This window comes from Pogoniulus pusillus, chromosome 12 (genome assembly GCF_015220805.1).
Source record: "Pogoniulus pusillus isolate bPogPus1 chromosome 12, bPogPus1.pri, whole genome shotgun sequence".
Classification (NCBI taxonomy): domain Eukaryota; kingdom Metazoa; phylum Chordata; class Aves; order Piciformes; family Lybiidae; genus Pogoniulus; species Pogoniulus pusillus.
This window is the reverse complement of record NC_087275.1, coordinates 22,882,742-22,906,472: the sequence shown is the minus strand read 5'-3', so window position 1 is coordinate 22,906,472 and position 23,731 is coordinate 22,882,742. Positions and strand designations below refer to the sequence as shown.

General features: G+C 42.0%; 1 protein-coding gene across 1 annotated transcript in view; it reads right to left on the bottom strand.

The window, feature by feature from the left end:
- Positions 1 to 614: 614 nt before the first annotated feature.
- Positions 615 to 23,731, bottom strand: part of LOC135179851 (amine oxidase [flavin-containing] B-like) — a 62,144-nt gene continuing 39,027 nt past the window's right edge. Inside the window, exons 7-16 of the mRNA XM_064151887.1 lie at positions 16,520 to 16,669; positions 15,747 to 15,906; positions 14,225 to 14,321; positions 13,084 to 13,137; positions 10,238 to 10,295; positions 8,529 to 8,626; positions 7,333 to 7,444; positions 5,694 to 5,756; positions 5,124 to 5,284; positions 615 to 2,145 (exon numbers count right to left, since the gene is read on the bottom strand). Of these exons, the coding sequence (XP_064007957.1) occupies positions 5,129 to 5,284; positions 5,694 to 5,756; positions 7,333 to 7,444; positions 8,529 to 8,626; positions 10,238 to 10,295; positions 13,084 to 13,137; positions 14,225 to 14,321; positions 15,747 to 15,906; positions 16,520 to 16,669 (948 nt within the window). The 3' untranslated portion in view covers positions 615 to 2,145; positions 5,124 to 5,128. The remainder of the gene's footprint in view (positions 2,146 to 5,123; positions 5,285 to 5,693; positions 5,757 to 7,332; positions 7,445 to 8,528; positions 8,627 to 10,237; positions 10,296 to 13,083; positions 13,138 to 14,224; positions 14,322 to 15,746; positions 15,907 to 16,519; positions 16,670 to 23,731) is intronic.

The window sequence follows — 23,731 nt, the reverse complement described above, 5'->3', positions numbered from 1 at the left end:
AATGCTTTTGATGTGTTTTTCACACTTTTTCAGTGTTCATAGTCTGTGTTTTTGTGAAACACATGTCCCCTCCCAAAGTCAAATTCGCTTCTTCGGTGACTTCTCTAGCTCTGACACTGGGCTGCTGGATTAAATGAAGCCACTGATTATTTTTGTGTCTTTTTTAATTCCAGGGTGTTTATGTCTACACCACACAATATTTGGTAGAAGTCTTGTTTCTTCCCATCTTCAGTGACAGTTGCATATCACTTGCCCTTGACTCTTATGAGCAACTATAAAGTGTGTCCCTGCCCATATATGTTCTGGTAAAGAAAGTGCTGTGAGAGAGGCATGTTTACGGTGGGACTCTCCAAGTTCATCTGTAGCAATAAAAACTAATACTTTATACGAGAGCTGGCCATCTACATGTTAGCAACAGCTGTTACCAAGTATGGTTTGATTTTTCTAATGCATGCTTTTGAGGTGAGGTTGCTCAGCATTTTTACACTCTCCTTTACAGAGCTTTCTTTGCTGAGAAAAGATGAAGATCCCTCACTGGCAAAACACTGTGTTACCAAGTAATAGCATCACAACCAAGGCTAAAAGGGCTTTCACAAAAGAAAAGCTCCAAACAGTGAATGTGACATGACAGTATTTATTGATTCTAATTAAGGTTAAAAAAAGTTCACATCTGTCAGATAAAAATATCTGCGGAGCCTACTGAAAAGAATTAACTTAAGAAGGAAACCAAGGGAGACAGTTACCACAGAGGCACTTGAGAAAATGCTACAGTCATGAAAGGCACGAGATCATCACACACAGAAAATATATATATATATTCCTGCAAAGTGAAGTCACTCTTTTTTTTTAACCAAAACACAAAGGCAGGCATCACTGAACACTGGCCTGTACATGACCACGGGAGACACGTTAGAAGCGGCAGTCTATGACAATGCCTAAACGATTCAACTGTAGAGGTACTTTGAAAGCAAGACTGCTTTGGACAACTCTTTTTTTCTCTCTGTTGAAGAACAGATTGTAAGATCAAGGTGATCTTAAGGTGGTGGAGATGGGAGAGGGAATGTTAGTCTATTCAAACACAGGTCAGGTTTATTTGTAATCTGTGATTTAAGTGGGCTTGCTTTTTGCCTGAGAGCAGTGGCAGATCCGTTGTCTTTTAATCTTAGCTCCCTTTTGCACCCAAATCCTGTTGGAAATCATACAATCCTTTCTTCCTCAAAAATATTTGTCATTCATATCTGGGAAAAAAATCTGATAAAAAAATAAAGAAAAATCTTATAATTTCTGGGTTTCTGTAAAGTCTGCCTCAGTGAAATAGTAGTTTCGCTGAAGACATGGGTAAGATATTTTAATGGAAGTCCATAGCATCTCCTCCAGGCCTTGGGGTTCCAGTGATGAACAATGCTCAGACATATACTTAACTGTGATTAATGTCTTTGCTGTATTGACAACAGATGTACTATTTGGAATCAAGATCTGCATGGAGAAAAAAACAATCCACTAGTTCAAGGAAAGACAAGGGGCTGCCTCAGATTGCTCACTTCCTTGTTACTGTCAAGTAGTTTATACAATTAGCTTTCAAGTGCTTTCATTAACACACATTTTCATGCCATGAGCCAATATCCTTTGCCAAGCACAGTTGCTATAAAAGCAGTGTACAAGCAAGTAAACCTCTTTTTTTTTTTCTTGGAAAACTCTTAGGAGCTTTACAAAATACACATGATAACACAAATCAGTTCTTAAGAGACAAATACAATTACTTTCATGGTTGTTCCTATAACACATTTTATGGAGCCAGTAAACTGCAGGAACGTTCACAATAGCAAATTTCTCATCAAACATGATAATAAATTAAGAATATAGCACAAGTGGTTACCCATTAAAGCAGATTTCATTCTTCTTTTCGAAGGGTAGACACAGAGGAGTTTGAAAAATGTAACCCAGTGCTAAATGTTCCTTCTTCCCATGAGCGAGCAACCTGATGCTCTACCTACATTTGTCAGTTTGCTCATCACGTCGGCATCCACATACACAGAGCGCCACGTATTCCTTCCGTGTGGAAGATGGCAAGGAAACAGCAGCCAATCCTTCTTTTTAATCCCTTAGTGATGGTAAACTCCACAGCATAATCGCAGCAAGACACAGCTGTAAAGACAAAGCAAGCATTCGTAACGCTTTGGCAGTCTAGAAGGATGAAGACAAAAAGATGTTGAGCGCTAATACAGATGTAATTCAGACCTCCCAGCTCCGTTAGATTCATCTAGAAATCTCAGAGGACCAAAATTTAATTGAAGGTTTTAAGACATGACTACTTCCAGTTACAGCAGAAAAAAACATCAGAAATGCTTTGTGTTTGATTCTGGTGTTTTTTAATTATCATTTTTCATTTTCATTTAGGTTTTTGAAAGGTTTATATATATTTTTTTTTTTCAAGTTGGCCAGTACCACAAAAAGCTTTGGTTATGATTCAGTTCATACTATATCTAACTTCTGTTTTCATCTGGATTTTCTGCCTCTGTGGCAAACAATGTTTTCTTATCAGACTGGCAGATTCAGCAGCAGAAAAAGGCAAGATATAGTTTGGATGCAAATAAAACTAATTTATCCTAATTAGCCTCCCAGAAAGCAAATAAAGCCAATGACATCCTGGTTTGTATTAGAAATGTGCTGTGTCCAGCAGAGATAGGGAGGTGATTGTCTCCCTGTACTTGGCACTGGTGATGCTACACCTTGAGTATTTTGTCCAGTTTGGGGCACCTGAATACAAGAGAGATATGGAGGCGCTGTGGCAAGCACAAAGGCAACGAAGATAGTGAAGGGTCTGGAGAATAAATCTTACAAAGAGCGACTGAAGGAGCTGAGGCTGTTCAGTTTGAAAAAGAGGAGGCTGAGGGGAGACATCATCACTCTCTACAATTACCTGAAAGGACACTGTAGAGAGGTTGGTGTCGGTCTCTTCTCACAAGTAATTAGCAATAGAACAAAAGGGAAGGGCCTCAGACTGCAACAAGGTAGGTTTAGACTAGACATGAAGAAATGTTTTTTTCACAGCAAGAGTGGTCAGGCATTGCAATGAGCTGCCCAGGGAGGTGGTTGAGTCACCATCCCTGGATGTGTTTAAAGGTTGTTTAGACGTGGTGCTTGGGGATGTGGTTTAGGGGCGAATTTCATGATCCTAGGGGGCTTTTCCAATCTGAATGATTCTATGATTTTATGATCTGATCCCCTTTAGAAACCTGCAGAGTACTTCTAGAACAGAAGCAGGGCTTAAATTCCAAACAGTTTTGGGGCAGAGCAATCAGCTGCAAAGGCAGCAGTTCTTTATATGTTAAATATGTATTCACCAGCTAACACTTGCAAATATTAGACCAATTTGAAAAATATCTTCCTGTGTTTAATTCAGGCCTGAGAGTTGTCTGAGTTGCAGAAGTTCTGAACTTACACAGTTCCCATTCAGGTTTTGGTTCCTAATTCATTTAGTAAATAAATCACACAGAGAGAAAGCCACATAGAAGCACTCTGTGGTAGGCAAATGTCCTAGCCAATTAGTGCTCTATGTGATTCAATGAGAAAGGCCATATGTATGCTGCTGCACTCTTCTTCTGACTTAAAGATCTTTATGTCTGAAAAGCTCCCTTATGCATTTTAAAAGGCTGTTATGAGGATATTCATTTGTGGTAAAATCCAAGCTGCTGCTATAAGATTTTTAACTGTCACATCAAGTTAAAAAGAAAGAAACCTAAGGGCTAGAGATGGATGCACTGCACACAAATATTACAGGTTTGTAAGTAGTTCAGTGCATTTCTATGGGACTATTTGGAGAATGAAGCGTGGCTCTGCACAAGAAAGATCAGATGCTAGCCCAAAAAGTCTGCCTGAGACTGGTGATAGAGCTCCTCTACCATCTGCTCACACTAGTTGCTGAATATATTATTACACTTCCCTCTGTGGCTTTGTACTGCAATGTAGTTTTTTAACATATAAATCGGCACTGGCTGAAGGCAGAAGTGCAGCAAACAGGCTCAAAAAAAAAAAGCATTCCAGGCATCTCAAACTTCATCTGCACCAATTCCTGCTCTCATATTACACCTGTGTCTTCCTGTTTTTTGTGCAGATGTAAACCAGCAGAAATAAGGTACCACTGTCATGTTAACAGCTAGCCACTTTAAAGTTGGTGGCTGAAGTTTGTTTGCTTGAATTTTTCATTTTCTTTTTCTCTCATTTTCTTTTGTTTTTATATTGTTTGGAAAGTACCAAGCTTGGGAGGGCAGAAGCACTTGCATACAACTCTCTGATCCATGGCTCTCTTTGATCTCTCTGTCATTTAGATCCTTGATTGGTTACCCAAAAGTGCACAGTCAGTGCAACACATCACAACAGGCAGAAGTGGACAGGCAAGACACACAGCCTCTACCATCTCAGGCAGTGTGAACACAGCTGGGGAGCCTGAGATTCAACTTCCTTGCCAAAGGCAGTAAAAAGCATTGTCCTTTAACTCACTGCAGAACAAATATGCCACTAGAAATGCCACAAACCTGTGGTCACACTTCCACAGTTTGGAGGGATAAATTTAGCCTGACTTGTCCCTTAGGTGCTGCCTGGGCTCTGAACATCTGAGTGAAAAACTAAAATGCTAAAAAGAGCCTTACTAGCAATATGCATGAACTAGTGAACTATTCTTTAACCAATGGATTTCTCTCACAGACTACCACCAGGAAGGCAGAAATCCTTTGTTGACAAGTAGAAATGAAAGTGCATGTGAAGACTTGGATCTCAGGGTGTGGTTCACATGTAAGAGTAAGGACAACTGAAAATCTAGTCCAAGCAAGCTTTATAGATGTATTTTGTCACTTTTGTTCTGAGATCTGGATAAAACTTCAACCTAGTAACACTTGGAAGGGTATCCTAGAAACTCAACAACCAAAATGATTTAGGCAAGAAGCTTGAACTCCAGGGTTCTTTTTCAATATGGATTCCCTTCATTTATCTCTCCCCTCCAGCCTCTTCTCTCTGTTTTCTCCTCTTGCCCAGTCCTGATTTGATTTTGGAGACAAGGAAATACAGGTCAAAATAATCCCTTTAAAAAAAGAAAACAACTCAAGTGTGAGGCTTTGTGTTGGCACCTTTTTCAGTTTCGAACTATAAGTCCCTTTCTGTAGGCCAATAGCCCAGCTGCAACCACGGAGGTGAAGAAAGTGGAAAATCCAATCAGCTTTAGCAGTCCCGGCACAGATGGCAAATTCCTCTCCCAGAAGGTTGTAGTGATGGGCAAAGCTGGAACATCCTGTGGGGAAGAGTATCCATTATCAAAATAACATCATTTCCACTGAGAGTGGCAGAAAGTAAAACTAGGATTCTTGCAGCAGAAACAGAGCCTGGGTTGAAGTAGCTCATGTTATCAAGAAGTGCAGTGTATCAACATTTTCTGCTCAGTTAAAAGTAAGAAGAAGAGATATGCAGAAAAGGTGGTTAAAAATCACAGTTCTTTCTGATCCCAAGTTACACAGCTGTCTGATGAATGCCTCTCCAGATTTCCATCATGTTTAGGGAAGGGTGATTCTGGTGAGCAAGGGGAAGGTTCCTGTGGCTGTGATTTAGTAAACTTAAATAAAAACAGACAATATTTTTTTATCTCATCAGGAAAACCTCAGGAAAAAAAATAAATAACCCACTTAATCCACAGAAAGACTTACAACTGATTCAGGTTCTGGCTTCCAAATCTCATTCTCTGGGATTTTCCTCATAGCAAACAGTATCTGAAAATAGATAACATTCCTTAGTAAGTAACATTCATTCTTCAAAAGGGAAAAAAGAGCTGGCTTCAATTTTTGGTTTTAAACAGCATGATGAAAACACTGAGCACAAAAATTGCTGTCTATTCACATTTTAAAAGAAAACTAATTTCAGAGGAAGCCTGATACTTAGTAAGACACTCCTCCTAGTGGGAAAGAGAAACAGTAACAAGAATACTTCTCTGTGCTTACTTAGACCATGCAAGACTTTGGAACTTAACTAGTCCCATGGGAAGAGGGTAATATGAATTTGAGTAGTAGTTGAGTATACACTCATGGCAGCGAGGCTACTGCATGGCCAAGCTATGTAGGTAGTAACAGCTTGTCTTACAAATTTTACTGGGATGCAAGAAGAGGAACAGAATCCTGTGAGTGATGACAGACCACCACTTTCAGCCAGAAAAAGTAATAATAGAAAGAAAGCCTTCACAATGGAAAAATAACCTATCCAAGTATCAAAGAAACCACTGATCAGCAGGATAGCGAAGATTATCTGAAATGAGTGTCAGAAAAAGACAGCAAGATTGACTTCTACAGTAAAATGGAGGTGGTGATATTAATGTTTTTCCTATTCTAAGCACTTGTAGGTTTAAAGTTTCCTATCTTTTAAAATGGGCTTTTATTCTAGACAAGATTGATGGACCCTGACAACTTTCAATACAGGAGAGCAAGAAACAGCTTTGCACTAGATTTTTAACATATTTTTCTTTCACAAATAAATGAGGAAAAGAAAACAGTGGATATTTTACCAGCCAAGAACACTTGCCAACTTCTCTGCTGAGGCATATGGGAGTTCTACTGTAATGTCCTAACATTAGGGAGGTCATGAAGACCATAGCTGGGTGGCTGTCAAAAAATTAGATAGTTTAGAAACAGATCTCTGCCTTTTGGGGTTGGGGCATGGGCTAGATGAGCTCTCCAGATTCCTCCCAGGCCAATTTCTGTTCCCTGAATGTAGTTTTTAGCCACAAAGTTCCCTTCACCTCATAAAACAGAGATGGAATTTTTTCAACTGATCCACAAACTGCAATATTCCTGAAAGCACTTGCCAAACTGGCATTTTTCTCAGAAGGAAAACATTTAAGGTCTTGTTTGATTACTTTACATAAGGCTGTCTCAACAGTGTATCTCTCTGTCAATGGTATTGTTGGAAATAACTGAGGAAGGGACTGGCTTGGCATGAAGAGCTGCAGAACTAAGCTGTTCCTCATAAGGCTAACAGCCATGATCTGTCAATATGATGAATGCCCATCTGGGGGAAAAATTATTTAGGTCCATGATGAGGATTTCAGTTAAAGAAGAAAGGATCTAATTCCTGGAAACAGAGAAGAGTTTGATGAAATGGTGTGAGCCCTTCCTCAGCATTCCAAATCTAAGTGCAAAACCTTCATCCTTTTTGAAGTCTCTCTTTTGCAGGGATTTGCATGAAGATTTCAAAATGCCTGAAGCTGTCAACGGTTGCATTTCACCTCCAACCAGAAAAGCTTTTATTTTCATAGAATGTTTGACAGTGCCTCCTGGTTTGAGCTTGTGTCTGTACCTCCCTGGCTGCTCTTTCTCCAGCCTGTACAGCTCCCTCCATGTATCCACTCCACTCTGTGGCTGTCTCTGTGCCAGCAAAATAGATCCTGCCAACGGGCTGCCGGATAATCCTGGAGTAGGACAAGCGGTAAGTCACATCAGACATTTCAGGAACAGGAACTTAAATCCTTGGGTTAATATCAGAATAAGTGTTTCAAATAACAGTGAGCACTTCAGACAGTAACTTTGGGCGAGCTGAGTTGGAAAGGGCATCTGCATTGAACTGAATATCTTACAGAAACCACACCAGAGCTCACATTTGCTGGATATTTACATTGTTTATGGGTGTAAAGGACAATTAGTTTAAGATGAGACTTATTCTACCGCACAGTTTTAGCCACAGAATCATAGAATCAGGGAAAATACCAATGCTAGGCATTACTGGTGCTGTAGCACTCTGAAGCATATCCTCATGGTATCACAAATAACAAGCAAATGAAAAAGGAATCCACCAAAATGAAAAAGGATTATTTTTTTATAATTCTATTGTTTGCCAGAATTTGCAATAATCATCACTAAATTTGAACAAAATACATTCAATTTCATTTAAGTGCTAAGGCCTCCATGTGCTCTTCATTGCAACTCCTTTATTACTCTAATTTCTTTCAGAATTCTGAAAACTTGCACTTCAAAAGTTGGACTATGCCACCACATTAAATGCTAGGTACATGAATCCAATCACCAGGCTGAGCAGTTAGCCTTTTTCTTTTTGGTAAATCTTATTTTCATGCAAAAACCTCTGTCAGAGTGAACTGCATATAATGACACACTGATTAATATCCCCAGCTTTGGCTCCTCAAAGAACAGTCCAAAGAAATTATGGTCAATGCTGGCAAGAATTAACCCCCTGCCAGTATTTATAACACACCAGCTAAAGATGTGCCAGAAATGGCAACACCAATCTCAAATATCCAAAACCATTTCTGTAAACAGACTGTGGAAGATTCCCAATTCCCTTAGAAGGACCTATCAACAACAACTGTGAATAAAAGCCTTTAATGATACTAAACCCATCCATCATGGAGCACAACTGAGACAAGTTACAATACCTGCATAAAGCAAACAGTGACAGAGGATTTATGATCCTTTCTGAGTGTATTTATTAACTTAGTCTTATCTTACTACTCTGAAGCCCACTATAAATAGACACTGTACCTTCCATATTGAGTCATTATGCCTGGTGGGAAGTAGGCTGTGTAGCAGCCCCCAGAATACTGCTCTTCACACCAGTTCTTCTCTTCATAATGCACTGGCTGTAAAACAGAGATTTAATTCACTCAAAGAAGGGACAAAGTCCCTCAGAAGCTAATAAAGGAACTGACAAGACAGCAGAGAAGAATAGGTTATGATTTGTTGCATGTCAACTTCTGACAAGACAAATCAATTCAACAACTCACTTAATGTAATATGGATCCATCACTGTAATGTAAGCCTTTATTTTAGAAACTACTTGCTATTAAAAAAAATACCCAATCTGACTATTGCAGAACATAATCCTCTTAATCTGTCAATGCAAATTCATGTTTTGAGCATAAAATTATGCTCTGAGCCACAGAAAGCAACATTAATCCATGATGTACATAGGTATAGCACTTGCAATATGTACATTGGATGCAAATATACACTGTCAGAAATGCAAAGCATGGCTCTTGCACAGTTCTGTGCTGTTGTGTTTAAAATGATGTAATCTTGACATTGGTGTGTACATTTAACTCATGGAAAATTGCCCTTCAAGGATAAAAAGCATTGATGACAAATTAAATGAGATCACAGAATCACAGAATGGCTTAGGTTGGAAGGCACCTCAGAGATCACCCACTCCAACCTCCCCACTATGGGTAGGGACACCTCTCAACTAGACTCAGCTGCTCAAGGTCTCATTCAACCTCAACATCCCCAGAGAGGAGGTATCCACAACTTCCCTAGGCAATCTATTCTAGAGTTCCAGCACACTCACACTGAAGGATATCTTCCTAAGATCCAGTCTAAACCTACTCCCCCTTAAAACCATTTCCCTTTGCCCCTTGCTTGACATCCTTATTTAAAGTCCCTCTCCTGCCTTTCTGTAGGATCCCTTCAGGTATGGGGAGGTAACTCTAATATCTCCCTAGAGTCTTCTCTAGGCTGAAAACCCCCAGGTCTCTCAGCCTATCCTCATAGCAGAGGTGTTTCAGCCCTTGGAGCATCTTTGTGGCTCTCCTTTGTACTTGCTCCAACATTTCTGTGTCCTTCTTATGATGGGGACACCAGAACTGGACACAGTATTCAAGGTGGAGCCTCAAAAGAGCAAAGTGGACGAATCACCTCTCTCAACCTGCTGGCCACATTCTTCTTGATCACACAGATCTTATCAATTATTTATCATTACAAGGAAGAAAAGGCAAAGGCAGAAACAATCCCACCAAAACTGTGTGACCTGGCAGGGAGGTTGAACTAGATCATTTTTCAAGGTCCCTTCCAGCTCCTAATATTCTGTGATTCTGTGAAAACACATGCAGCAATGGATCTTAACAAGTAATAAGAAGGAAACATTATGCTCAACACAGACTGAAAGGCAAGCTTGCCACATTTTGAAAGAGTTGAAATATATGGTAGTAAGCACTAAGAACATCGCCCATGACGCTGAAAATAACATATCTACCTTTTTATTTGTTTCATAAGCTCATTCTTATCCTCAGTGTCAAACACAACTCATGACTTGCCATAGCCTCCTCTCCATTCCTCTGCAGAGGGCAGCAAGTGCTCCCGCAGCAGGGACCTTCTCCAAAAGGCTCTGCAGTGTAATGCCAGAGCTCTGTTAGTACTGTTTCATTTTGCCCTTCCCCAGCTCAACAAGTCTGCCATGGTTCAGATTTTGGGCTTACATGTAAAGCTTCATCTGATCCCAGAACCTTTGCATAAAGCTCACACAGCCTTGTTTTCCTGTAAAAGAAAAGCAACAGAAGCCTTGTATGGTGAGGACAGACAAAACAAACCACCTCCAATATGTCCTAGTTTCAAGAAAACAAGTACTAATATCTGTTTGAAATTGAGCAATCTAATGTCATCAGGCTCTGGATCACCAGAAATAACTCCTAATTCTGTGCTAAGTGCTGGTTTTACCAGCAGTTATGCAAGCTCTTCCCTTAAGGTACCTGAAGTAGTCCAAATCCATCCATTATTCTCTAGGCTGTCAGGAAACAAAAGCAGTAAGGCGCTGCACTTTGCTGTTGCACATAGTCTAACAGAGTTTGTTTCTGCAAAGGTGCAGGTATTGGTAGCCTGAGGCTCTCAGGGAACCAGTACTTTATTTCTGTGTCTAGAAAATTTCCACCTGTTTTAGTTTATTCATGAATATACTTCATTCTGCAGCAAACCCCAAGTGCAGTTAAGTTTGTTCCTATAAGCTTTTGAGTCTATTTTTTCACTGTTAACTGCACTGCACCAATTCCCAAACACAAGAAGATAAAAATGAAACAAATTAACTATTATGAAAAAGAACACAAGTCTGGGAAGATGTTCACTTTTGGAAACAAATACTGTGCTCCACAGAAAGCCATGCTGGGGACAAAAATACAGCAGTCTTAGTTCTGTAATTGTATGGGCTACAACTTGGAGTGTGTGAGGAAACTCTATCTATACTGCTGTATGAAGCAATGCAGCTACACAGAAGCCCAGCTACACTCATGAGCATCTGAACTCAAAGAATGCTATAGAAAAGGGTTGAGGGAAAAAAGTGAAAACAGGAAGAAACTAAAGTAGGTGTCCTCCTGTACTGGTTGTTGCTGGAGGCTTCTACAGTTCGGAAAAGAGGAGGCCCTGGAGTGATTTTGTGTCTGGCAGTGTGAAGCCACAGCTGCGAAAGGTAGGGCACAATCTAAGCACTGATTACTCACTGGTACTTGGTGTGGCAAGACCAGATGGAGAGTAGCAGTGAGTTTTATTCAATTCAGTCCCAATTTCCATTTCCCTTCCACAACCATGGTTTCTAGCCTTGATTTAGGATAGCTCCCATGAACTCTACACCCTACTCTTAATATCCAAGGCTTACTGAAAATCTTAACCTGTCATCAAAGTGAAACAGGAAGAACCCAGTTTATGTAGATAAGCAAGCACAGCATCTCAGCAACTTGCTTCCTTTGTGGAGTACCACAAGATGTCTGTCCCCAGGAGACAGCCTTCCCTCAAAATGCCATAGCCTCTGTCTAAATAACACAAACTGGTTGCACTTTGATCATTCACAGGGAGAATGTCAGGGTTGACACACTCCCCCTTCTCCTGGATCCTGACCTCTGCTGGAAGGAGATTTCAGCTCATTTGCAATGCAGCCCTGTGAGTTTCTGTCTCAGCTGGCTGTGGTCAGGACTGCAGAAGCCAGAGAAGTAACCCCTCACCAGGATACATCAGTCAGGTATCAATCATTTCATAACCATTCTTACCAAATCAAATTACTTCCTAATTCCTCAAAAGACAAGAGTTCAAAATCTTTAAGTTTAAAACTTGGCTGTAGGCAGCAGCAGGTCAGATAATTGTGCAGGTGCTTTTAAAGCCTGGGGGAAAGCAACCTTTCCTTCATGATGCTTGCAAAAGGGCAGGACAGGCCTTCATTTCAAAGAAAGAGAAGCTGCTCTCAAATACTGAAGACACTCAGTTGTAGCTAGTATACTGACACAGCGTAAGGGAGGGACAATTTCAAAGCCTGAGTACTGAGGAAAAGACTTCCTTGTCCATTCCTGCCAAAGAAGAAGTACTCTGTGGTACCAGGCTATGACTTGAAAAAAATGGGACACTAACAGCTCCATTTAGACCATATATCCACAGACTGTCAGACTACCTGCAAAGTTAATCTGAGATGACTACATCTGCTCTAGTTAGACAAGCTATTACTGTAAAAAAGGTTTACTTGGCCACAGTGGCACGTTTTAAAAACAAATGTATTTTCTCCATGTCAAAACAAGGTTCTCCTCATACATACATTTTTCACTTGTAGCTACTGTGAATCAATGTGATGGAAAACTCATTACTTGGTAAATCTGTCTCAGTAATAAAACAAAGAGAACTACTGTATGCAGAAATTTGTTTCAAGAAGACAGTAAAAAAAGACCTTCTCCTGTGCCTGAAGGGCATCTTTTTCCCCTATAACTGAGAGTGAAGAGCTGGAGGCAGCTTTTTGATCCCTTCATGGTGCTGTGGTTTCCTTCATAGCATCTACAGCAGCCTCAAGGTTACACTAAGTTATAGGCACACAAAGGACCCTCCAGGGTGATTAGAAAAAAATGAAAAGAAAAAGAAAAGAAAAGAAAATGTAAGCACAGTGTCCAAGCCTGTCCATTCTGACAAGCTTTCAAACTTAGTGCACTTGCAGAAAGCCTGAGAGGTAACAGTGCAAAGGGATGAGGCTGGCCCTGAACCCTTTCCAGTGAAGGTAGCAGAGTATCTACACTGCTTTCACATTCACAGCTTAAAGCAGTTCTTAAGCAAAGCAGACCTGCTGGAAAATATGAGCCAGGTTCAGAGATTTTCCAAAGGGCCTGCCCCTTTGGCTAGCTACCACATCTGCTGCTGTTTGTGGCAATTCTGTGGGGCCTTCCACCAAAACCAAGCGATATCTTATTCCTTAAAGTGACATGTTTGCCTAGTGTCACAAGGTTACAGGTAATTCCCTTCAAATTAGGGCAGTTTTTCCTCCTCTGGCTCATACTCCATGCAGATCTCCAGTGTTTGTACTTGCCTTTCTTCTTTTGTGAGACCTGTCAGTCTTCTACACTTCCGAGCAAGAATGAAGCTGTAGGAAGACCACAAACAATTCACATCCATTGTGTTATTACATGTCCTGCATTATTTCAAATGTTAATACTTTATGACATGAGGCTGTAACTCCTAACATTACCTTTTGGTTCTCTTTCCAAAATATCCATTTAACCTCTCTGCATAATGCTATGCACTCTGCCTGCTGCATGCAAGGCTCACTGTGAAAGGAACCAACCCTGACAGTCAGCTTAGAATCTTTCGTTGAGTTGTTTCCCAAGTAATTTTATGTAGCAGTGAGTGCACACATACAGCAACAAGAGGTAAAGCCAAGGACTGAATTGGACAAAAAAGCTGGGGAGGGACTTTTTAGGATATCAGGGAGTGACAGGACTAGGGGGAATGGAGCAAAGGTGAAGATGGGTAGGTTCAGGCTGGACGTGAGGAGGAAACTGTTCAGCATGAGAGTGGTGAGAGCCTGGAAGGGGTTGCCCAGGGACGTGATTGAGTCCCCATCCTTGGAGGTGTTTAAGGCCAGGTTGGATGAGGCTCTGGCCAGCCTGATCTAGAGTGGGGTGTCCCAGCCCATGGCATAGAGGTTGGAACTAGATGATCCTTGTGGTCCCTTCCAACCCTGACTGATTCTCTGATTCTGTGACATTACTATTCAATAAGCTTTATAAGACTAACCACACTCTCTGTCTGTTTTTAAAAAACACAAACAGGACAACCCAAAATATAATTCTACAAAACAAACTTTCACTTCAAGAACTGGAAGATTTGGAGGAGGTAAAATATTTGGAGAAAATTATACATTACTGCAACTTTAAATTTCTCCTTCCTTTTCTATTCTCCAATTCTGCCCTTTGCCACACAAAGGCAAAAGATGACAATGAGAAAAAGAAAATAATCATATGTTCCTTTGGTTTTATAATTACCAATTAAAACATACAGGTTTGAGGGTTTTTGAAGAAAAAAAATCATAGAAATTATTCACCACACACTGTGAAACTCAACCCTTTAAGTATTTTGAAGTATTTCTCTTCAAAAGTAGCAAGTTTCCTGTTTCAATTGTTGCCTCTAGGACAAAATAAAAAACCATGGACACTTTCTTTGTCTCTTACCCTATTATGGCAGGAAAGCTGCCATCAGGCTTGGTATCATCAAGAGTTAAACCAATTGCAGCATCCTCATCTTCGATGATCATGGTACCACAATATCCTGTTAAGCACAAGGTGGGAAAGAAGTTAGGATCCATGTATCCAAACACAGGACTGAGCCTCTAAGTTGTGAAATACTCAGAAGTTGACTGGGAAAAGCCCTACACAGCCTGATCTCAATTCATCCTGCTTAGAGCAAAGTACAGGACTAGATGCCATCCAGAAGTCACTCCAAATCTCATATCATTATCTGGTTCTACAATTCTAATACAAGGAAACAGGAAAACAAAGGAAGGGAGGAGAAAAAAAAAGCCAAGTGACCCCCATCAAGTGACAAGGATCAGCACACCTTGATGATCTGCAAGGCAGTGCAGTATAGTGTTTGCCTTGAGTCAGAGAAGCAATACATCTTCTCTAAAATAGAATGTTTAGATATGAGATGTGCTGACAATTAACAGTCCTTTTTAAGAATCTTTAAAAGATGCAGTCAGTGTGGGAATCTCCCACTGCTGAATTCATGACAGAAAAAGAAAGTCTTCCACAACCCACTTAGCAAGGCAATTATTAATTGCAAAGGCAGAGACTGCTCTCAGACACTGAAAACATTCAAGTGCCTCTAGCAGCTGCTTCCATAGAAGACATTCTTGTCAGATGCACAAGGACATTCATACACTGTTTGAAAACATAATTGCTCCTAAAAAGAAGGGTTTGAAGAAATTGTTCTTAAAATAAAAACAATTAGCAAAGCTTTCTGTTAACAAAGCAAGGGTGAAAAGTGTGGGTTCTATCAGACAACGGGAGTCACCTCTTGCCAATGCAGCTCAACTCTAACTGCCAGAATATGCCAGGATCCAGAACTCTTAAAATCATTCATGCAAGTGAAAGCTGGATGCCATTTGTAGACAAACACAGATGTGGACCCATTATAAACAGTAACGAGAAATGGGTGTTATTACATGGCTTTTTGGTTTAGACTGTTTGTCTTAGTTCTAAAATACAGCTGAGGGATCATGACAGAAGTATTCAGCATGTAAAGGGAGTCCAGGATGACCAGCCCAGCTGGGGATGTCTATCTGAAAACACCTTCAATTAGTCCTGCCCAGTGCATCCCAGAAGGCAAAATGTTTGCAGGCTGATAACTGATGGGCTTAAAAGCTCTTTCCATCACATATCGCTTTTATTACTGTGCAGGCAGGAGATACTCTACCCAGGTGCTACTGAAGGAAAAGGACAGGAACACCCAAGACAATAAGCTAAACACATAACTTCTTCCTTCATGACTACTTCCTTCTTTTTGTTCCCCATCTGCCCTCCCTTCCTAATCGATCTCTCAAGTTTCTCACACAGGAGAAAGTAAAACTGGTATAGAAGTGTATGAGGTTTCTTTCTAAGATCCAATATCATCTAAACACAAAGTCTAGTCTGAGATCATGGACCCTCTTCCCTTTCTCTGTCACTACTATTCTTATAAATTAAAATGTAATACCCTTCTTCCTCCAGAAAGTTTCCTTATAGAACACAATGCACTTGATGACTGAGCCCATGGGGATTCGACTGATAAGCTGGTTTCTCATGGGGGGCAAAGGTGGGTTGAAATGAATCTTCAAACCAAGGGCTGGAGGAATGGCACTGATCACGTATTTGCCCTGGAAAAGAAATTATACATAAGCCGAACACATTCTCCACTACTTCACCCTAAGTAGATTGCTCTAATGAACTTGAGGAGGCTGCAAGGTCTATCTTCTGAAGTAACTGTGGCATTTAGCATAAGAATTGCAAAACTGAACTCTTCCCAAATCTTGCTTGTTAAACAACTAGCTAGCATTATATAAACAGCCATCTGCTCAAATGGTGGGCAGCTGCTCTTTTGCCAGTGCTTAAAAAAAAAGGTGCTGTGTTCTGAGAGTTCATTGGTCTTCCTTCCATCTGGATGCTTCTGTTACAACTTGGAAACCACATCTGCAGTGTTTCTCACAGAAAGTTTATCACTAAGTTACAATTTTGTGTTCACTTTACAGTTATCCTTTAACCCAGAAGGTAACTGAACACAAAGAGATAGTAGTGAAGAAAGAGCTTGAATATACACTCTGCTTTCCAGACATCACTTTAAAGTTCTATCACTGCTATTGCTTTTGGACAATCAAAAAGTGTCACTTGTGGTCTTGGCTAGAGGATTCTTGAGAAGTCAAAAAGGAAAAGTTAAAGGATTTCTAGCCATTCTAGCAAGAAGTGTTGCTTAAGTGTTAGAAGTTTCACTACCTCGTATACTTCATGATCTAAGGTTTCCACTAGGACACCCTGGCCTGACTGGTCAATGCGGATGACAGGCTTCCTCAGCTTCACCCGGCCGCCCAGGCGCTCCATCATTTTCTCACTGATCTGGCCAGAGCCCCCAGTGAATTTTCTCTCCTGAAAAACACAAAACAACAACTCAGCAAAGCAGACTCATGGGGGAGGTGCTTGTCAAGTGTGTACCATGACCAACATTTTGCTTGGTATTTAAAACAAACCCCATTCCTCTGCTATTATCAAAACACTTTGGGGAAGCTTGTCGGTCTCACCTGGAAAATGTATTCATACTACTTTCTCTTCCTATTAACTCCTCAAACACTTCCTATATTTGACCACCAGCCAAAATTTGAATTACCAATAACCTCATGAGAAAATACCTCCTCTTATGGTCTCCAAAGGGATTCTACAGACCTGTATGAATCAGCAAGACTTCTGAAAAGCACCTAAAACTTTTAAACCCTTCTCCAAGTTCTCTCTTACTGCTGCACAGGTCTGTGTATCAGAAGTAGGAACCCTGATCCTCACAATAAATAAGAAAGCACTAGAAGTGAAGTAACTAACACTAAAAATGTCTCCTGCAGTATATTATCTAATATAAAGTAATTTGAAATCACCTCTAACATAGTATAGAGTTAAAATATTCTACTCAGTGTACTCAAAATTACATATACTTATTTTTATCTCTGCATATTTTTGCATTTAATGTTTTAATGTATTTGCATTTTTACTTCATAGAATTCATAGAATCAGCCAGGTTGGAGGAGACCTCCAAGATCATCCAGTCCAATGGAGCGCCCAGCCTTATCCAGTCAACTAGATCACGGCACTGACTCACCCAGTCCTTTTTTGAACACCTCCAGGAACAGAGACGCCACCACCTCCTTGGGCAGCCCATTCCAATGGCAAATCACTCTCTCTGGGAAGAACTTCCTCCTAACATCCAGCCTATACCTCCCCTGGCACAACTTGAGACTGTGTCCCCTTGTTCTGTTGCTGCTTGCCTGGCAGATGAGACCAACCCCCACCTGGCTACAGCCACCCTTCAGGTAGTTGTAGATAGCAATGAGCCCCCCTTGAGCCTCCTCTTCTCCAGGCTAAACACCCCCAGCTCCCTCAGCCTCTCCTCATAGGGCTGTGCTCCAGGCCTCTCACCAGCTTTGTCACCCTTCTCTGGACATGTTCCAGTATCTCAACATCTCTCCTGAATTGAGGAGCCCAGAACTGGACACAGTACTCAAGGTGTGGCCTGACCAGTGCTGAGTACAGGAGAAGAATAACCTCCCTTGTCCTACTGGCCATACTGTTCCTGATGCAGGCCCAGATGCCACTGGCTCTCTTGGTCACCTGGGCACACTGCTGGCTCATCTTCAGCTACTATCTACCAGTACCTCCACGTTGCTTTCTGCCTGGCTGCTCTCAGCCACTTTGTTCCCCAGCCTGTAGCACCGCTTGAGGTTATTGTGGCCAAAGTGTAGAAACCTGCAATTGGCCTTGCTAAATCTTATCCCATTGGCCTCTGCCCACCCATCCAGCTTGTCAAGGTCCCTCTGCAGAGCTCTCCTACCTTTCAACAGATCAACACCTGCTCCTAGCTTGGTCTTAATAGCTAGTTAGCTATGATTAAATAATTTGCATGTCTAAAAACATGATTATTTCAAATAAAATTAGTAAAACCTGCATTTCCTCAAGTAGATGACCACTAACAGTCTTTACTTCCTTGAAAAGCAGAAGCACTGTGTACTACATTTGAAACACTTAAGCAGGAATGCTCATTTTCTTCGAGATAATTTTAAAATCTTAATATCTTTACTCCTTGAAAGGTTGCATCTTTAGGAACCTGGTTTCTGTTCTACATTTTCAACATTAATCTGAAGCATTCTATGCACTCTTGTAGTCTTGCTATCTCTATTAAGTGCTTCCAAAGTGTGCTAGTTTGAAGCAAGCTAGAATGTTTTGGTAACAGAACTAGATAATGGGCAGTGAAATGAAAACAATTGATGTCAACTTCTCTCACAGTCACACTGAGAACTCTGGGAAGAAGAAGAAAATTTTCTCCATTTTGTTTTTCACTCTTGCTTTTGCCTTGGACCTGGTCACATCTCATTAACCCTGCTCCTACTAACCTTGCTCCCTAACCTCTTGGCTGCACCTCTATTCTTCCTGAGAACTGGGGTAAGGTTGAGAGGGCCAGGGGTAGGTGTTGGGGTGGTTTGAGAGCCCCTCCTGGGGACTCAGGTTTCTGGGAAGGGAGTTGTGCTTTTCTATTGTTTATCCTTTGTATATTTCTGTATATAATTGTATATAACTGTATATATTGTAAATAGCTGCTTGTAAATTCTGCTAGCTGTAAATAAATTGCTTCATCTATATTCCCAGGGTCCGTCTGAGTTAGCTGGGGCAAATACAAAGTGTGGGAGGGGTGGGGTAACCCCCAAACCATCACATTTTTAATTGGCTTTCCCAACGTGGGGCTAGATATTTCAGTGAGTGGAAATTAGCTCTGGGAATTAAGATGAAGCTAATCAAGCAGCTATTGTACTTGGTGGGGATTGCTGTGTGGCCTGTTTTCTGGTTTTTTGTGTACAATTGGATCAAAGATCAAATTGGTTATTTCTTGCTTCATGTAGTTTTTAAGAAGGCTAAAGTTAAGCTTTCAAACATGTTCTGGAGCTGGGGTGATTTTATTCTTGGTTATGCTGGTTTTAATGTCACTGAGAATATTACTAGTGATATTACAAGAGTTTTTGTCAATAATGTTACAATCAATCGAGAGTCTGCTTTATCTACTGCTCTCATGAGGGTCATCCAGCCCCAAACTGAAATGCCAAATCCATGCAAGGATTTTTACAATAAAGAGACTGTGGCGGGGTTGCTGTGCATTATCATGGCTCTTATGGTTTTAATATTCATATTAATTTTGGCATTATTGGTGAAAAATTCAAAACCAGCTTCTGTAAGGACTAGGAAAAATTCTGTGTCTCAGAAGCAGTCTCTTTCACAGCAAAACAAGGGAACACAGTTATCGGCTTCCCCCTTGCCAGCCTCTCCACCCTCCTCTATAGGTTCTGGGAACACAGCCAGTGTTCCTGCCACTAACGTAAACAATGATAAGGATAACCAAAACAAGCCACAGAGTTTAGCAGGAGCCTCAGGAGCACAGGCAAGTACCCAAAATCAGAATGTTCCTAGCAAAAATGACAACAATTCACAGAGTTTGGCAGGCACCCCAGGAGGACAGGCAAATAATCCCACTAATGCTAATAACACTACTAGTGCTAGTAATGCTAGCCCAGTCAGTCCAAATCCTAATGACACCAGCTCAGCCAATTTGAACCCCCAGCCAGCAGACCAGAACCAAAATCCTCCTGTTAAAAGCAAGGCAGATTTGAACTCACAAGCTCCAGGTCAGACCCCTAAGGATACAAATGCTCCAAGTCAGACCTCCAATAATTCAAGTGCTCCAGGTCAAACCCCTAAGGATTCAAACCCTCCAAGTCAGACTCCTAAAGACTCAAATCCTCCAACAGACACATCCAAGTCTGTTGCTGCTCAGGCGCTTCTGGCACCTGCTAAGGCAAAAGCTAAGACAAAGAGTGGTTCGCAGGAGGATGTAAGAGATGGGACCTCTGGTGATCAGCAGCAAGAGGAGGAAGAGGAGGCAGTTAGTCTACGAGACCTTGTAGATGTGCTGAGACAACAATACTCAAGTGAGAGGAGCGCTGTGAGGTTAGCTGCCAGGAGAGAGGATGGTTCCAATGAGTTTAGGAATGCTATGAGGAAGATTGTGTTAGGCCCGGCACCACCAGAACAACAGGAAGAGGAGGAGGAAGATGACATCCAAGGCTCCAAGGATCCACTCAGAGAGGTCAGGGAAGTTAGGAAGGAATACTCAAGGGAATCAGGTGAGCCAATCCTAAGCTGGCTAGTGAGATGCCGTGGCATTGGTGCTAATGCCCTGCAGGTAGGAGACAAGTCTGCCAAGCAGCTGGGACCACTCACCAAGGAGAGTGGAGTGGACAAACACCTAGCAAGTCCTCTTGGTAGGGTTAGCTTGTGGACACGCCTTCTGTTGGCTGTGGCTATGAGATATCCTTCCCGAGATGATTTGCCATGGGCTGCCAAGAAGTGGAACACCGTTGAGCAGGGAATTAAGCTTCTGAAGGAGTTTGCTGTGAAGGAAGTGCTTTATGGAGATCATGGCACTCATGAGCCTGACGATATTCCTTTGGGAACAGGTCTCATGAAGAAGCTTATTAAGCTTGCTCCTTCATCCTATGCTAACATCTTGGCCAGTAAGTTTCTAGCAAGGAGTGATAATGGAAGGTCTTTCACTGTTGGTGAATTCACTGACCAGCTCAGGCAGATAGAGGACAGCTTGTCACACTCTGGTATAATCTCTGCCATACAAACTATGACCACAGAGATGAAAAATACTATGAAAGAACTGAAGGAGGACCTTACAACCTCAATTTCCAATCTGGTAAAGGATACCATTCCTGCATCATCTGAATGGGTGCATGTTTCTGCAGTCAGGAACAGACGCCCACCTCCTGCAAGGCAATTCCAGCCTAGGAGGAGACAAATTCCACCCAGACAGCAGCAATCACGTGCGTCACTGTGGATACTTCTGCGTGACACATACGGGGAGAACATGAACAAATGGGATGGTAAACCTACTTCAGCTCTTTCAAAGAGAGTCAGGGAACTGCAGAGTGGCAGAAACAGAGGCAGCAATGCCCGAAAAGTAGCTGTCACTTCTTCAGCTCCTGAGAGCAACTGCAATTGTTCCAACAGTTGCAGTTCCTCTCGCAACAACACCAATCACTGTGTACACCCTACATGCCATGTTCAGCATTAGGGGTGCCCTGCCTCCAGCCAGGAGGAGGAAAGGGATAGTGGAGAGAACCGAATCTATTGGAATGTATTCATTAGGTGGCCTGGCAGTTCAAGAGTTCGGAAATACAGGGCTTTAGTTGACACAGGTGCTCAGTGTACTTTATTGCCATCTAATTGCAAAGGGACAGAGTCCATTTCTATCTTTGGAATCACTGGTGGATCTCAAGAGTTAACTAAGGTACAGGCTGAGATCAGTTTAACTGGTAAAGAGTGGAAGACACATACTATTGTAACTGGTCCTGATGCGCCTTGCATTCTGGGAATTGACTTTTTGAGACAAGGTTGTTTCAAAGATCCTAAGGGTCACAAATGGGCTTTTGGAATAGCATCTGTAGAGATTGAGGATGATAAATTGAAATTGTCTATTAGACCTGAACTTTCTGATGAATCTGCAGTTGTGGGACATCATGACATAGAGGACCTGGAAGTGCCAATTGCAACTCAAACTGTTCATCATAGGCAGTACAGAACTAACCGTGACTCTTTGTTGCCCATTCATCAGCTGATTCGTCAGTTGGAGAGTCAGGCTGTCATCGAGAAAGCTCATTCACCTTTCAACAGTCCCATCTGGCCTGTGCGTAAACCTACGGGCGACTGGAGACTGACAGTTGACTTTCGTGCCCTCAACGAGGTGACGCCACCCATGAGTGCAGCTGTGCCAGACATGCTGGAACTCCAGTACGAGCTGGAATCGAAGGAGGCTAAGTGGTATGCAACCATAGACATTGCTAATGCTTTCTTCTCTATTCCCATAGCAAAGGAGTGCAGGCCTCAGTTTGCATTCACCTGGAGAGGAATCCAGTACCAGTTCAATCGTTTGCCTCAGGGGTGGAAACACAGCTCAACCATCTGTCACTCAGTCATCCACAATGCACTGGAGAAAGGTAAAGCTCCAGAGCACATCCAGTACATCGACGACATCATTGTGTGGGGCCAAACTGCTGAGGAAGTCTTCGAGAAAGGTAACAAAATCATTGACATTCTGTTGCAAGCAGGTTTTGCCATTAAGAGAGACAAGGTCAAAGGACCTGCCAAAGAAATTCAGTTTCTGGGAGTGCGGTGGCAGGATGGTCGCCGTTACATTCCTCAGGATGTGATCAACAAAGTCTCTACCATGGCAGTTCCCACCAGTAAGAAGGACACACTTTCTTTTCTTGGTGTGGTGGGATTTTGGAGACTGCACATTCCTGGTTTCAGTCAGATTGTCAAACCTCTGCATGATGTGACTCGTAAGAGAAACAATTTCGAGTGGGGACCTGAACAACAAGCAGCCTTTGATCAGATCAAACGAGAAGTAGTCCATGCAGTGGGCTTAGGACCTGTGAGATCTGGTCCAGACATTAAAAACATTCTGTACACGGCTGCCAGTGACAATGGTCCAACTTGGAGTCTCTGGCAGAGAGCTCCAAATGAGACACGTGGTCGTCCTCTTGGTTTCTGGGGACGTTGTTACAGAGGTTCAGAGACAAATTACACTGCAACTGAGAAAGAGATTCTAGCAGCCTATGAGGGAGTGAAAGCAGCTTCTGAAGTGATTGGAACTGAGTCACAATTGCTTTTAGCTCCTAGACTGCCAGTTCTTAACTGGATGTTCAAAGGCAAAGGTTCATCACCGCATCATGCCACAGATGCAACCTGGTCTAAATGGATGGCTTTGATAACCCAACGAGCGCGAATGGGTAATCTTGACCGACCTGGTCTGGTGGAGGTGATCACCAACTGGCCGGAAGGCACAGACTGTTCCAAACCTCCAGAGGAGAAAATAACTCGTGCTGAGGAAGCTCCTCCCTATGGTGATCTCTCTGATCAGGAAAAGAACTATGCTTTGTTCACAGACGGTTCCTGTCGTCTTGTTGGGAACAAGCGAATATGGAAGTCAGCAGTTTGGAGTCCTACCAGGAGAGTTACCGAAACGAAAGATGGAGAAGGAGAATCCAGTCAGTTTGCTGAGGTAAAAGCTGTTCAACTTGCTCTTGATGTGGCTGAACGTGAGAATTGGCCTATCCTTTACCTCTACACCGACTCGTGGATGGTAGCCAATGCTCTATGGGGTTGGCTAAAGGACTGGAAGAAGCATGGTTGGCAGAGGAAAGGAAAGCCTATTTGGTGTGCTGATCTATGGCAGGACATTGATGCACGGCTGGAGAAAATTCCAGTGAAGGTGCGGCACGTAGATGCACACATGCCTAAGAGCAGAGCCACTGAGGAACATCAACATAACCAGAAGGCAGACCAAGCTGCTAAGATTGCTCAAGTTGATACCAACTCTGAACTTGACATTGA